This window comes from Drosophila obscura, unplaced genomic scaffold (assembly GCF_018151105.1).
Source record: "Drosophila obscura isolate BZ-5 IFL unplaced genomic scaffold, ASM1815110v1 contig_208, whole genome shotgun sequence".
In the NCBI taxonomy this organism is placed as follows: domain Eukaryota; kingdom Metazoa; phylum Arthropoda; class Insecta; order Diptera; family Drosophilidae; genus Drosophila; species Drosophila obscura.
The window spans coordinates 2,874,246-2,890,751 of NW_024542799.1; the positions used below are offsets into that span (position 1 = coordinate 2,874,246).

Sequence of the window (16,506 nt, forward strand, 5' to 3'; positions counted from 1 at the left end):
ACATTTGCATGAGATGTCAAACATTTAATAACTTTATTACGGATCCGGATCAACAAGCGAGGAAAACGAGAGACCGAGAGAACGAGACTGGTTTTACCCGTGCAGGCATTTCAGGTAATAGCACAAGTCAGCAGGTCATAGGATATGGGGCAATGCAACAGGTAGTCTAAGCGCCCCAGATATAAATAATCCTGGTAAAGTACAACAGGACATCATTCACAGCTCAAACTGCCAAGCAGTCACAGCACCAGCAGCAGCAGCACTACATCCGCATCGCCGTCGTACTTCGATCCGATACTCAGATTTCAATTTCGTTGAATTTCGACAGAAACTCGCAGAAATGGAGAGCCAACAGCAGCGTATTAATCATCGTCGTGGTGCCCGTCCCAGTGTGGGATATCTGCTGTTCCAGTACCAGAGCGAGCTGACCCGCCGCCATGCGGAGCCCACGCGGCTCTCCCGCACCAAAATCAACATTATCGATGGCTTGGTATCCCGCACCATACGCCACCTGAAGAACTGCAGCGTGGAGGAGCTGCAGGCCTGCAAGCGGGAGTTGGTCTACAAGGAGCATCTCAGGGAACAGCTCAAGGGCGTGAGGAGGCGACGCACTGCCAGCAACAGCAGCAGCAGCAGCAGGAACAGTTCCCCAGCTCCGATGGAAAAGCCCCCAAGGACACCACCCAAGCCGCGTCTTCAAGGCGAGGCTCAGACCTCAAAGGTGTCCCTCTTTGGACCCGAGATCTTTGTCTAACTTTTTTTGGAGCTCATTTTACTTTTTAAGTTGTAGTTTTTAAAGTTCCTTAGTACAATTAATGTTTGACCTTAATTGTTGACGATTAAAAATCAAAGAAAATGATGTTGAATAAAACCACAAGAAGACAAAAACATAAACAGATACTCTTTCAATAGCTCTTTTGGCAATTACACAAAAATGTCAATTGTCGGTTGGTTTGTTGTAGGAGTGGAAATTCCTGTTCTGTAAGCCTGTTTCTTTTTTTGGCCAGGGCTAAAATTTGTGCCGAACCGCGATTCGGATGGCTAGCAAAATGCCACAGTCGCCCCGAAAGAGTCAAGAGTTCCCACGAAGTTGCTGGCTGCTGCTGCTGCTGCTGTTGCTCTTGCTGCTGCGATCCATTGAAAATTGGCCAGCAGCAAGAGCTCTCCCCCGGCTACGCTCCATTCTCCTCTCTGATCACCCTGATAGATGCGTCCAATGCAGAGAGACAGCCAAGAATGCGGTTTAAAGTTCAATCGTGCAGCAAGTGCTATTTAAGATCGATAGATCATTGAGATCTATTAAAACAAAACAAAAAATCAAAATCAAAAACGTGATGATATTCTCCCTAGGAGATGATCTAACAAAAAGCTTTCTTCTCGTTTCATCCGTTATGCAAATTGTCATCTGTCCCACCAGAGAGAAATGCTTACTAATGAATATATTAACGAATATCAAGTTCAGAATCAGTTCGGTTCTGACGGTTTTCACAATTTGCCTCATTAGCAGGTTGTTCTCGTGCTTTTTTGTGTCCCCACCAAGGTTCATTCTTTATGATTTTTTTTTTTTTAGTTTTTTCTTTTTTGTTAGAAATGCATTGGTTGTTTTTTTTTACCTTTTCTTAAGCTTTGAAATATTCCACTTGCTGTACAAATTTGTTGCTTTCTATTTGCATATTTGTTGTACAATAAATTATGAGCACAATGTTAACAGATGGAACAAATAGAAGACGCTGCTGCTGGCAGAAGATTTTCTTCTTTGCTTCAAACACAATTTTTTTTTTACTTTTTTCGGCAATACACTTTTGGGGTGAAATTTTTCTTCTTTTTTATTTCTGATGCAGCTGTAACTGTAACTCGTTCACAAAACACGTTTTCTGGCGGTTTTTTTTTTCGCCCAGTAATTACTGTAAAAGGCTATTTTTAAGGCTCCGAAAGCCGTACCGCATCGAGATATGCAATCCACAGTGCAATGCAACGCGGCGTCAATTTGGATTCGGAGTTCGGAAAACACAGTGAAATGGAACGAAAAACCAAACTTTGAAATGCAAATGGTAACACGCACACACGGACCCACACGGTTTAAATGGTTGGGAGGGGGGAGTATGGAGCTACCGGGACCGGGAGATACTGCAACTGCAACTGCTGCTGCGGCCTGGGAAAACGTTCATTCTTCGGTAAAGAAGAAGACGCTTTGCTCTGCTCTCTTTTTCTTGGCTATAATTCTCTCTTCTGCACAACGACGCGAACGATCGCGCCCGACGAATGAAAGACGAATGATGGTCCCAAGTTTCGGTTGCGGCTTTGAGCCGCGCTTGGCCAGCAGCTTGAAGTTCGAAAAGCTTGGTGTTCGAAAATCGAGCAACTACACGGGAGAGCGGCTACAACTGTGAGAGAGGCGCGAGAGCGAGTGAGCGCAAGAGAGTAAAGTAATGATTGCAAGTTTGTTGCTTTTAAGTCTTTCGTTTTGCTGTTTTGGGCTTAGAATTTTGTGGGCATTGATTTATTGTCTAACAATAACTGTGTTTTAGCATTGTTCGTTCATTTTGTCTGTCTGCGACAGTGCGAGAAAGATGATATTTTTGAAGACCAGAAACGATGGGATGACACACATCTTCGCAAAACTTTTATTTACTCAAGGGTTTAGTTTATTTAAATTTGCTTATCTTAACAGAAGTGTTAATCTTTTTTTTTGGATCTTTACCCGCTCTCTGATCTGCATTAACTTTCGCTGCCGCTCTCATTTGCTCAACGAAGACTTTTACTCTCAAGCTTGGAGCAATTACAAATGTCGCTCTCACTGAATCGTTAAACTCTTCTCTCTCTCGCTCTGGCTCCGGCTCCAACTTTAGCTCTAGCTCTATCTCTAGCTCCCCGCTCTGACTCCCCCTCTAGCTCTATTTCTGTTGCGCTTGCTCTGCTTTGGTTTCGCTGTTTCTGTTTCGTTTGCTCTTGCTCTGTTTACTCCACAAATTACCGCACATAAGGCTGCTTCACTCACTCCCAGGGCGCTCGGATGGGCCAGGTTTCAGGTTTTGTTTTTTTTAGTCTATCCCCAACTTCGAATGACTTCTTAACGGTTCGCCACTTAATGCCTCGTTTTTTTTTTTGTTTTGTTTTCGTGTAGTTAACTTTTTTGTCGTTCGCTTCGGCTCTCACAGAGGGCCATCACATCAGCCGTCTTCCCTGCTGCTACCCCCTTGAAATTGCAGCTGTTATTGTCATTTTGCTTTTAGCCAGAAGCTTCACCTCAGTGCTCGAGTTCGAGAGTTGGGGTTCAGGTTCGCCTGAGCGTAAATTTTCTGCGGTTTTCATGCGATTCTTTGTGGCTCTCTCTCTTGCTTTTATACTACCCCCTTCCCTACCTTCTTCGGGCTTTGCTCCTTTTGGCTGTCTTCCATACCTTCCCCTTTCCTAGCCTTCCTTCTTTTGGACAGTCTTCCCTCACTTGCCTTCCCCTTTCGTAGCTTTTCTTCTTTGCTATCCTCATTGTCATCGACTTGGTTGTTCTCCTTATTGTTATCGCTGTTGCTTTTAGCTTTTTGCGTTTTTCTTTCGGCTAGTTTTCCCATGCTGCTCTTTGACGCTTGTAGGGCCTCGCTCTGCTTAGCTCTGCTGCCTCTGGGGGCTGCTCTGTCGCTGCTGCCTCCAAGGTGTGATAATAAAAGGTGAGGCATTCCGAATAAGCGACTGAAAACAGAGGCGTATTTTGAGTGTGGCTGTGCTCCCATTTTCCCCAAGATTCCTATTTACTTTCATTATCTCACTATCTCTTCATCTCTCTCTTTCTATTTCTTCCTAATAGGAAACTCTGCCCATGCCTCACCTCTTCGAAAATTGTAGCTTGGTTTTCCATGCAATTCACGCTTGTAGGGCCTCCATCTGATGATGCCTCCTTTCTGCTGCTGCCTCTACCTTGCTCAACCTTTACACTGTTGATGCCACAATTCTGCTGCTGCCTCAACCTTGCTGCCGCACCCTCCTGTTGCTCTGTTGCTGCTGCTACCCCAAAACCGCAAACAGAGACCGCACCGCAGCAGTCGGCTGCCGATATGATCTGATTTATTGTAGTTTTCCGTCTTGTTGTTGCTATTGTAGTCGCCGTCGTCGTCGTCGTCGCCGTCTGTTAAAATATTTATTTACAATTTTCACAATTGGCATTTCAGTTCAGCGAGCTTGTCTCTCTGATTGTTTGATTGCATTGTTGTTGTTGCTGTTGCTATTGCTACTGCTACTGTAGCTGCAGTAGCTCTCGACTGTTTGGCCCACTTTTACTTATGCACATAAATAATTAGGCTATTTATGTTGCCTACCCCAACGACCACGACTTTCTGATAACAGCATTTGCATCGTTAGCCAAGTTTTGTCAAAGTGTGTGCCAAAGGTTCAGGTTGCCCCAAAATGTTCTTAACTTATTATCGTGAGTGGGACGGGGAGGGGGACGGGGGTATGCTTTCCTTTTCAATGGTAATTCCTTGGAGTGGCGCCCTCCTGTACAGTGCGGCCAATTAACGCAGTACTTGGTGAAGATTTAATGCTGCATACTTTTCGGCAGGAAAATATATGTATATTTATTTGAATTTATATTGCATTATGACATGGTACTACCTACAGTGGTGCCTGAAATATTGGCACTCTGTGAAACTGCGTTTAAGAGTTTTGTAAATTATACGGAAAATATATAGCGAGAGCTAAGCGAAACACTTGAATTTATCCCTTAAACATTTGTGGGTCAAAATCAACTAATTCTAGCCAATGAAAACTCTTTATAATCCTCGGGTGTCATAAAAATTCCTTCACATAATTAAACTCCCATCGAACTCTAACCTTGGGGCTCCCTGTATCCTTTATCCTTCATCGAGCAACCTAAATATATGTATGTATATGCTCTGCTAGTTGATTTTTTCCCGCTTTCCTTTCGTACATTTTCATGGTTTTCTTAACCACACGAGTTCCTAATTAGCCAGCCATGAGTTGTCGATACGTCATTTGCGAGTACATGAATTCTAGGCTTGGGTTCTCGCCCTACCCACACCTGACATAACAATTTTGGCTTGTCTAATTACGAGGTCGGTAGATCTCTCTCTTCATTTTCCCCCCTCTCCACACACTGGAAAGTGTTCTTTCGGTTTGAGTTTCTGTCTCTAATTGCATTTCAAGCGATGCCAAACAATTTTGTGTGTACTCATCTAACGATGACATGACAGAGGTGGGGGGGTGGTCTCTGGCTGATATACTGGAGGGCTGGGCAGGGCTTTGGTTCGGTTTGGTTCTGTGCAGATAATAAGCCGCTTGCCAGGGTGTCGTTAATTTGTGGGTGGCCCAAAAGTTGCACAAATTATCTGGCATGTGAAGAAAATTATAGAGAGCCGTTAATTGGCGCAGGTGTATGTATGGCAGGTGTTGGCCTGTTAACTGCCACAATTAAAATCAATGCCACGGCGACCTGAATCCGCAAGGCAACGCACGCGTTGGATTCGCGTCGATTCCATACGATTGGCAGGACAAAGCAACCAACTCCGTAAAAATCATTCTTTTAGGCGTTGTTTCGAAAGCACACAGACAAAGTTCCAAAATTCAAGTTGGGAAATTTTTTTCGTTTAGGACTGTAGCTGTCAGCAGCTGTACTCAGGCTCATCATGGTCGTCATTTACGGTGTGGAGGAGAAGAAGACCATTCCCAACTACATGAAGTATGTCATTGGCGGCACTGCTGGCATGATGGGCACTTGCATTGTACAGCCACTGGATCTGGTCAAGACACGCATGCAGATATCGGGGGCCAGCGGTAAGCGCGAATTCAAGAACTCCTTCGACTGCATTGCCAAAGTGTTCAAGGCCGAGGGCCTGTTGACCTTCTACAATGGCCTGAGCGCCGGTCTGATGCGTCAGGCCACCTATACAACGGCGCGCATGGGATTCTATCAGATGGAGGTGGAGGCATATCGCAATAAGTACGACCACGCACCCCCTGTCTTTGCCAGCATGGGTATGGGCATTCTGGCGGGCGCTTTCGGTGCCATGTTTGGCAATCCCGCCGAGGTTTCCCTCATCCGTATGATGTCGGACAAATCGTTGCCAGTAGATCAGAGGCGCAACTACAAGAACGTCATCGATGCGTTTATACGCATCTCCAAGGAGGAGGGAATTCTCGCCCTGTGGCGCGGCTGCATGCCAACCGTGGGCCGTGCCATGGTGGTCAACATGGTGCAACTGGCGTCGTATTCGCAGCTAAAGGGCTACTTCCATCAGTACATCAATGAGGGCTTTTTGCTCCACCTGGCCGCAAGCATGATGTCTGGCTTCCTGACGACCGTGGCTTCCATGCCGCTGGACATGGCCAAGACGCGCATCCAGAACCAAAAGGTGGTGAACGGCAAGGGCGAATATAGCGGCACCTTCGATGTCCTGTTCAAGGTGACACGCAACGAGGGATTCTTTTCGCTGTGGAAGGGCTTCACCCCCTATCTGTGCCGCATTGGTCCGCACACGGTCTTTGCCTTTGTCTTTCTCGAGCAGCTGAATAAGGCATACTACAAGTATGTGCTCGGCCAGTCAAGCTATGGCCCGGGCATTTGATTTGACTGAATGCTCAACTAGTGACTAAATCGATTGGCAGTTTGCGTAGCTCTTAGTTAAATTTATCCAAGAATCCAGGAGCACTATGAAATAGCATTTAGGCCCTTGAAATTTCCAGCAAAAATGCAACACATTTTCCATTAAAGATCGATCTACAGAGTTCTCATTTATTGATCCTCAACGAACCCCCACAATCCACTGTAAGTGCACACACCGCATGACCTACGAGTATTTCTACTTTTGCAATAATTTCCCACCTTCAAAGTTCCCTAATTTTTAGCATTGCACGATCAGTAATTCTCTCTCAGCTGTATGCCGGCGCTCAGCTGCAGCTTTGTTGATCATCGGGGGACTGGGGGGCTATAGGGGGGGCCGCTTATCAAATAGGCTCCATCAGTCGGTCCAGTATCCGATACGAACCGATGTGATCCGAGTCAGTTGCGTTCCTACGTTACGATCGAGCGGTTCGTTTTGGCTTGGCGGTTGCGGTTACAATTTGTGGTTGCGGTTACGGTTGATACACCCGCGCTCGGGATTGGGATTCCGTATGTGTGCTTGGAATCTGAAGTGAGGCTGAGTCTGAGGCGGCGTCTCTAAATTGAAGCCACTTAAGTAAGCCGCAAAGGGGATCTGATCTCTGAAAGAAATCTCGCACAAAAAAAACACACAGAGCACACAGCAACGGCTCCGGGCATGAATCAACCTAGCGGCCGCGGAAGTGTTAATTTAAAGTCCAAAGACGACATATAGAGATTCGGTCTACAAGTTTTTGTGTCTTCCAACTACTATCTGAAAGTGTTCCATTGTGCCCCATAAATCGGGAGTATCTGTGTTTTGTGGTGTAGTCCCAAGAAAAAAAAATCAAAATTTTTCAATGAATTATGTGTGCGCTGATGTCCGATGAGATATACACATAAATCAATAATTAAAGTGATAATTATTTATAGTGTGAATTAGACGGTGAGGCATTGACAAATCTCTCAGACGTGAGTTGTAAATCGCTGGAAATCGCTGCTCGACAGTGCTCTGGGACGCACTCAGGTGAGTTCTTCAGATAAGAATCAAAATCTGTCTACGGGCATGCACCCTGCAGCCACAGACCGCACACCGGCCCCTGCCATTGGTTTTTATGATGGCACAGTGGGACACTTGTATAGATTATTTTGATAACGTGACTATCGCTGACGCCGCTAACGACGCTGATCGATTGATCGATCGATTGCCTCTTATAAGTAATTTACTAGCGTTTCTTTGATTGACAAGTGGAGGCGGGCATACCAAAATGTGTCATAAAATATATAAAGATTGAAGGTTGGAAACCCCGCGGTAACGTCTATGCTTTATTTCAATTGCCTCATACATTTCGTCGAGTATATGCAGATGAATTGGCGGCGCCTTATCTGATTGCATGTCTAATTATGGTTCAAAGTTTGCAGTAAACTGTGATCTTTCCCATTTCCCATTTTGACACTTCGATTACTGGCTCTGCTTCAGTTAGTTGTAGGGCTGTGGTGTAATTTATCGATGCATTTCCACTTCCTCCACCCACTGACAATACAGATAAATCTCTCGTAATATTTGCTTATAGATAAGAACGATCATAAAAAGCGCACTAAGCTCTTTTTGCTCCACTTTCTATTTAATTATTTTCTGTTGATTCTTCTTGGGGCAATTAAAAGTAACCTATTGTTTGCTAGTTTAATTTTTGGTATTGTTATCTCTCTCCACGGCTTGATTAAAGTAAAGCCAAAAAGCAAATAGAGGCACGGGTTTTTTCCGAGTATTTGCTGGAAGATTTTCAACATTCTTTTTTAAACAGAACCAGTTCGAATGAGTGGAGCGGAGATTTCTAGCACAGTACACAGAAAAATTCAAATTCAAATTAAATTTAAATTTAATTAAAATGCCTGAATGCTTGAATGTAATTGCTTTTTCTCGCGTTTGAAGTTTGATTTTCATTTGCGTTTTTTTTTTGCATTTTCCACCAGTGCAAAGACAGATTCACAAACGATTTGTTGGGTTATTTGAACTAGAAATTCTAATTAGTTCCCATTTTGTCTGAATTGAATATTAATTTGTCAACGAACGACTGAAAAACAAACAATGACTTACCCGCTAACACGCATCGCTTGTCTTTTTATTGTTGAAATTTTAATTGGAAATGAAGCGACAAAAATCAAATTAAAATACAATTTCTTCCATTTACCCTCCAATGGCAACTCAATAATGTAGTTAATGTTTGGTTAGAGCGATTAATGAGTGGACAATTGGTAAGGCAACCGAGATGTGTGTCAACAAAAACTGAACGCGGTCCGACAATGTGACAATATATTTACGCAAATATAGCGAATAAATATGAAAAATTTAATTATGCAAAAAAGTCAAATAAGATGAATCGGACAGAGAGAAGATGGCTTAGTCGAAGTGGTAGATACACTAGAAAGTTTATTGGAAATTGTTGTAACATTTTTCTATAAGAAGGGTGCATCTTTCGCTGACTTCAAAGGGTCATTAAATTTCTCAGAAATACAAACCTGCAAAACCTTCTGCAAAATATTTTATTTTAGAATAATTTAAGGGGCTTCATGTTTTTGATTTGATCTCTTTCCATAAACCAGTTATGAAAAAAATCACCTTTATTTAAATTATATGCGTTCTAGTTAAATACTAACGGGGACTACCTGTTTCAGTCACTGTTTAACTCAGATACCCTAGGTAATTAATTGGTTGAATCAGTTCAAATTAATTTTAACATTCACATAATATCCAATTAAGTGGAACTAATTCATGTTTATCCAAAGCTTCTATGCCATATGCATTGTCAAATTAATTGTACTCATATGAACACTTTAAATTTTTTGTTATATTTTTTGTTGCCATGTTTGCAAATTGAAATAACAAGTGTCGGACGGAGTGTCATTACCATAGCCATGTCATAGCCTCCTAACCGGCAGACAAAACCGCACGTGATCCAACACCCACACACCCATACAATTGCATCCATAACAGGTTTAATAAGCTCCGATCTGTCGTCTGACGGCGCCGCAGATACCGTCGCCAGCTGGCTGGCTGGCCAGCGCGCTTTGATCACATGACAGCGGTGGCAGAATTGTTGTTCTTTTTTTTTGTATGTTTTTGTGGAACATTAAATGCAATTAACTAATAAGCAAATGACCAAATGCTCCAGTCGAATTAATAATAATAAAAAAAGGCCATCTTTAAGAACGCACGCGAACGCAAGGGTCAAAGGTCAAGCGCCAATATGCTTTTTTTTCCTCGGTGAACCGGCGCGCCGCAAATTTCACATGTCATCGGGTATGACTGAAGAGCGATAGAGGGAGAGCGAGAGATAAACAACTGTGAATATGTGAACAAGCAGATAAGAGCGGTGTCGCAACTAGAGGATACCCTTTACTCTGATTTACAAATACATATGTATGTTATTCATTAACATTAGATGGATTGGGAAAAACAATTTAAATATATTAGAGCGGTATGTTCAAGGTGGGAATAACCTTTAATAAAATCTAGCAGAGATGTATCCAAAATGTGTGCCTCGCGGAGAAGTTGCTTCCTCAAGTTCTTATCACCCACCAGCTCCAGGGTAACGGACAGACACACAGGCATTGGCCCTCCACTCTCCTGCTCGGCACCTATTCTAGACACACACGCTCGCCATACCCTTGTATACCCTAACCATTACCGCACTGTAACCACGCTGGTGCTGTCATGTGATGCGAAATCTTAAAGCTCAATCATTATCATGATGCCCCGGATCCCCAGATGAATGCGTACACACTCGTGCATGGCCACAATTTGTCTACGGACGCGACGGCGAGAGTTGCAATTTTCGAATTAAGACAATTGCCACACGAATTACAAAGCCCAAGATGCCCCCGACTAGATGTGGACGACCCATACCATTTGTCTTCATTTCTTTTCTCTCTTTTTGGCGCGCCAAAATCAATGCCAAAAGTAATGCAAAATTGTAGACTCACTTCTTTTTCGTTGTTTTTTGTGTCCTGTCCTCTTCTGCGGATGGCCCAAAAATAAATTGAATTTAAAATGAGGCACACACGCCAGAGCAGCAATATGCATCAAATATTTATACATCACACTTGCAGGATGCTCTTTAAATAACAAATTTTATTATGGCGCAAAACTTTAGGTTTTTGGAGGCAAGAAATGGCCAGTAGCGATGGCAGATAAGCAGATCAGTGGGTGGGAGCAAAGTATCGATCAGGATTCATTTTGATATCGATATATGCGAAATGCCAACTGAATTGCAAAAATAACCATCGATCACTACGACTTGAACATCGATAGGCGAAAGTCCTTGATATCGTCTAGGCAATGCCGCCACTATTGCGAAACTCGCGCGCGAAAAGTGAAAATAACAAAAAAGAAAACTCTGGCATTCAACAAGTTTACACAGTAATTGTCAAAAAACCACATTTACCCCACGTCAACAAGAGAGTATGACCGCAAGAACAAGGAAAAATCGCGTACAAAGGCAGTGTCAGGGCCCCAGTTGATTTCCAACGCGCACACGGACACAGGAGCACCCGCAACACAGCCACAAGGGAAACATGCCGGCCGGCCGGCTGCGCGTCCGACTTGTGGCAGGCATCACATCAGTGGTAATTTTCCAATTGACGCCTATTACGGTTAATCGTAGCAGTGACCCAAGTCCACACTAAACTTAAACTAATAATGCGCACAGTTTAATGGCTAAGCCGCAGCAAAGCGCACCCTGCCCCCGCAGCCCGACAAAGTGTCTTCTAATCTGCAGTCCCCCCTTCCCCCGCATCTACATATGACCACTACAAAGCCTCTGTGCCCTGGCACCCACTACAAAACCGCTACAAGCCCGCACGAAATGTCCGTTCTTGTCTCGGATGTCGCTGTCCGTCCCCGTTATTTTGCTCTTGCGTGTGCCTGTGCGTGTGTGTGTCAGTGTGTTGTTCTCCATAACCAAGGTATATTAATTGGAGGGTGAGGCTGTCTCCGGGTATCATATGCATCTGCATGAATTAGAGATTAGCGCCCATCAAATTCTGGACTGCAGGTAAAGCAATTAGAAGCTGATCCATTGCACTGCCATACCTTCAATTAAATATACCTTGTGCCCAACTGCATGCGTGCGTGTTTGTGTGTCTGTTTTCTTCTTATTCTTATTAGCACGCTAACGAATGGCAAACGGGAGTGCTAGGCGGTGGCTTTAGTATTTTGTCGCTGGAATTAGTCGCACCGCGTAGGTCAAAGCAAGTGGATTAAATGGCATCGGTAGAACGGTTCACCCCATCACACTCCCACTTCGTCTTCCCCTCGTAGGATTCATGCTGTTGTCCGGCCACGGCCAATGAAGTATTTTTATTATCCTGGGACAAGCAATTAGCACGTCACCGAAAAAGGGTCAATGCCGTCTCAAAGGATTCCCGCTTTGACTGGCGCATACGATTCGTTGACCCCACCAGCACTCTGCCGCGCCCCAGAGGATTCACGTTTAATCAAGCCGTTTACGGGTTTCGTTCGGTACGGTCCGGTATCCGGTGTCCTGTTTTGTGGGTGTCGTCGGGCTCTGCCGCCTGCCTTTCGATACGTTGGCTGTGTGTTCAATTGTCTCTGATTTTCACGCAAATGTAATCCTGGACACTGGCTCTGGCTCTATGGTACTTGATTTCGGTCCTGATCCCCGGCCTTTCCCAGATGTCCGTACCGAACTTTTGTTGGTTACTGCTTGATTTCGATACCGTTTGCCGTTCTTTTCGGTTCGATTCTGTTTCGGTTTGTGTTTCGTGACTTGAGTAGAGGCAAAAGTTGATTCATCAGGCCGCAGGACATAAACAAACAAATACTCGCCCACACTCATACAAACTTTCGTACACTGAAAGAAATGTGAAATTATGAACAAGTTTAGAGCTCATCCGGAGGTTCTTTTATATAGTTGTGTTGTTAGAAAATACGATCCATAAACTATCATAACCTGTAGAATATGTAGAGAATTTTGAGCTTTTTTTGCTGTGCATGTATGGAGAGATATCGTACGATTCTGACGCTGTTTTCGTATGCGTCAGCACAAAATAAAATAGTGAAAAAATAAAGCACGATACCAATGCAGCGACATATCCTTGAAGCTCTCTCACACACACGCGCTCAGTCACGCAAAACACCAACTCGAGCGCACTTTGACCTCATTTTGGGCAACGGCAACGGTTTTACGCTCGAGTGTGTGTCCTCCCACACACAGCTCCACCGCCCCTTTCCCCCAAATCATGCACGTCCCAATGTTCGACGTGTGTTTGCTCGAGAGTTTTTCTCGTTTTTTTTTGTTTTCGCCCATAATGATTTCAGCGTGTTAGTGGCACAAACATGAACAAACATGCCTGGAACAGGAAGCAAATGAAATCAATAAGTTTGGATCTCCCTCTCCCTCTATTGTCTATTAAAACAGGATTCATGCTGCAGCTTGCAACACCCCCTGGGGGATTTTTTCTCCTCCAGAATCGCCTGCCAAAACCGCGTATACCCCACCAACCGCAGGATCGAAATCTATTGAAATTGCTACGCCATTCTCGTTAGCCACTTAATTTTCGCATAAATTGCAAGTAATTAAGCCAATTTTTGGATAGTTAATAAAAATGCATAACTGAGAGCGCATTTAATTCAATTAATGCGGTTATTGGAGAGTGCTACAAAATACGAGGGAGATTTTTAATCCAAATACGAGAATAATATAATTAACATGCTCATTTTAGCTAATAAATGTGATAAGTGCAGGTGCGGAAATTCATTTAAATAAATATTATTAAATATATACGCAATAAAAACCACATCCGGGCAATAATGGTATAACAAGTACATATGGATGTACAAGTAAACTGTGTAAATGATGCCAAATTGTGGCTATGTACCGTGTGAAAGTTACCTTTTTTCCAATCAATGAAATTAAAGGTTTAAATTGTTTTGTGGTGCTGGAATAATGTAAATGTAAAATTGATTCAGATATAAAAAAAAAAGTGCAAATAAAGTGCTTTAAATGCAAATAAATAAATTAAAATATTTACAAACCTCCTTAAAAACCTGAAAAATACAATAAAATATAGAAATAACCAATATTAAACAAGCAAAATTGAAGGAAACCAAAAGCACAAGTCGAAGGCGAGCAAAAGATTGGCCATGTTCAGTTTATGACATGCCCTCAGGGTAATGTTTTCACATTAATTGATGCATATATTTATACGAATATACAAACGCTTATGTGTAACACGAGTCTCGACTTACCAATTAAAATGCCTGGCACGCTCCATGAGTCATTAAAAAGCGCTTCGAAATCGTATGCGGAAATTTGCATAATTCTTTGGCGTTGACGTTTGAGGGCCAATGCACTCCGCTGCTCCTGTCAAACAAAGAAACAACCAACAAACGACTTGATTGCTGCCACAGCAAGTGCAAGCAAATTAAATAATAATTATTTATACAATGGCCAAACAGCAGACAATTATAATGCATATGGAGCAGGCCAGATGTCCGTCCGACAGACCCCCCCCCGAAAACTCTACTCAAACCCAACGAGGCGTGTAAATTTCGTTTAAAATTCTAAGCCCGAGAACAACGGCAATGTTACTGGGGAATTAAACTATTATGGATTCGAGTGTTGTTTTTTTTTTGGTAGTATGACATAAACTCTGACTAAAAGCAAACATTTATAGTTTCATTTAATGGCCTAGTGGTTCGGACGAGACAGGCATTAAATCATTTTTAAAGTGCTTGCAAAAATAATTGAATTTGCTAGTGCGAAAATGCTAGCACCATGCTTGTCTTTAGCTTCTAAGGGTACTGTGGATGTTGGCTAGAATGGAAGTGAGGGAAGAGAAATATGAAACAAGAATACGGTGATTTTTTAGAGTCTCACTTTGATCAAATATGGAAAAATTATGTCATATACTCATACCTTTACATTGAGGTATATAACCAAGGTAAAAACTCTGCCGTTCTTTTGGAGCCTCAAATTCCTATACCTATATATTTGGATACTCATATAGTATGTACGTCATTTCTGTATTAAAAATAAACTTTCTCATTCTCTAAGATTTATGCGAATTGTCACAATTTACTCATCTTCCCCCTTTGGATAATTATATTTAAAAATAAAAACAACTATAAACTTTACAGAATAATAAAAGCTGCCTTCCGTCCGATTTCAAGCTTTCGCTGGGATATCAAAAAGTTTATTCATAGTTGAAGTTCTGTGCAGTATTTCTGCTTTAGCTAATCCCCACTGTAGAGCTGCTTTGGTGTCTAGTGATGCAGAAGACAACAGTAAAATGCCTGCAGCCTTCGCAGACGCTTCCTTTACTTCTACTCTTACTCTCCGTCTCCGTTTGTTTTCCCCCCACGCTCTGCCGTCCACGCAGTTAGCAGCGCGGCTGAGCGCTCATTCATGCATCCTGATTTCTATTATATCACACATGCACACGAGAACTGTATGCTGTTGAGTGTGTGCTTGTGTGTGTGGGTGGGTGGGTGGTTGGGTGGTGGTGGGGAGGGGTATAAGTTCACACTTGTACGTGTACGTGTACGCGACCGTGACGGCAACGGCATTGCCAACAGCATCAAATACTAAAACAACAATGACAAAGGCGAATGCCATTGTTGTTGTGCTGTGTGCCCTCTGCCATTGTCGTCGTCGTCACTTAACCCTGTAGTACCAAAGGGGTGAATTGACCTTTTTTAATAACCCCCCCCCCTTTCCCCCCCCTTCGTTTTTCACCTCCTCCCCCGGGGGCAACCGCCCGCCCCCCCCCCTTTTTCCTATTTTAATTCTTCCTCCTTTTTTTCCGGGGCCCCCCCCCGCCCCCCCAACCCAAAAAAAAAAAAAAAACCACCCCCCCCCCCCCTTTTTTTTTACCCCCTCCAAAAATTACCCCCACCCCATTTTTTTTCCCCACAAAAAAACACCAAAAAACCCACAAACCCCCCCCACCCCCCCCCCCCCACCAACCCACCCCTCCCACCTTCCCTTTTTTTTTTTTTTTTTTTTTTTTCTTTTTTTTTTCCTACAACAAAAAACACCAACCCCCCCCCAATTTTTTCCTTTTTTTTTCTTTTTCTTTTTTTTTTTTTTTTTTTTTTTCTTTTTTTTTTTTTTTTTTTTTTTTTTTTTTTTTTTTTTTTTTTTTTTTTTTTTTTAATTTTTTTTAAAACATTAAATAACCCCCACCACCCCCAACCCAACAAAATTCCCTTTTTTTTTTTTAATTTTTTACCAACCCCCTTCCTTCCCCCCCCCCCCTCTTTTTTTCCTTCTTTTTTACCCTTAAATTTTCTAAAAAAATAAAAAAAAAAAAAAAAAAAAAAAAAAAAAAAAAAAAAAAAAAAAAAAAAAAAAAAAAAAAAAAAAACTTCAAAAAAACCCCAAATTAAAAAAAATTCAATAAAATTTTCCCTTAATTTTCCCTTCTTCCTTTTCTTTTCTTTTTTTTTTTTTTTTTTTTTTTTTAAATTTTTTTTTTTTTTTTTTTCTTTTCTAAAAAAATTTTCTCTTTAAAAATTTTCTCCCCCCAACAAATTTAAATTAACCCCCCATCTTAAAAAAAACAAAAACCAACCCTACCCCCCCCCCCACCCCCTTCCCTCCCCCCCCCCCCCCTCTTACTACCCACCCGAATTATAATTTAAAAAAAAAAAAATTAAAAAAAAAAAAAAATTTTTTAAAATTTTTTAAAAATTTAAATTATTTTTTCTTCTTTTTTTTAACTCCCTTTTTTTTTCTTTCTTCCCCCCTTTTCTTTTTTCCCCCCCCCTATTCTTTTCTCCCTTTTTTTTTTTTTTTCTTTTTTAACTTTTTTTTTTTTTTTTTAATTACTTTTTTTTTTTTTTCTTTTTCCCCCCCCCCCCCCCCCCCCCCCCTCCCACTTTTCTTTTTTTT

The 16,506-nt window shown here is 42.4% G+C and overlaps 3 protein-coding genes across 5 annotated transcripts in view; all 3 read left to right on the plus strand.

The window, feature by feature from the left end:
- LOC111080632 lies at nt 1–879 on the plus strand. 3 transcript variants are annotated; one of them, XM_022376368.2, is made up of 2 exons: nt 1–161; nt 223–879. In XM_022376368.2, the coding sequence occupies exons 1-2, from the start codon at nt 145–147 to the stop codon at nt 752–754; spliced, it is 549 nt and encodes a 182-aa protein (XP_022232060.2). In that variant the 5' UTR covers nt 1–144; the 3' UTR covers nt 755–879. The 3 variants fall into 3 exon arrangements, with proteins under 3 accessions (XP_022232060.2, XP_022232062.2, XP_022232063.2); XM_022376370.2 differs by having other exon boundaries at nt 1–114; XM_022376371.2 differs by having other exon boundaries at nt 1–114; nt 329–879.
- Nucleotides 880–5,527: 4,648 nt separating this feature from the next.
- Nucleotides 5,528–6,737, plus strand: LOC111081144 (mitochondrial 2-oxoglutarate/malate carrier protein). Its single transcript, XM_022377099.2, has one exon. It carries the CDS (start codon nt 5,637–5,639, stop codon nt 6,573–6,575), a length of 939 nt encoding a protein of 312 aa, XP_022232791.2. The 5' UTR covers nt 5,528–5,636; the 3' UTR covers nt 6,576–6,737.
- A 262-nt stretch (nt 6,738–6,999) lies between these two features.
- The window catches only part of LOC111074747, a 64,218-nt gene continuing 54,711 nt past the window's right edge, over nt 7,000–16,506 (plus strand). The window contains 1 exon segment of the mRNA XM_041594157.1: nt 7,000–7,616. The gene's annotated coding sequence lies outside the window, so the exon portion shown is untranslated.

Coding starts and splice junctions, on each gene's coding strand:
- LOC111081144 (XM_022377099.2), top strand. CDS start 5,637: ATGGTCGTCATTTACGGTGTGGAGGAGAAGAAGACCATTCCCAACTAC.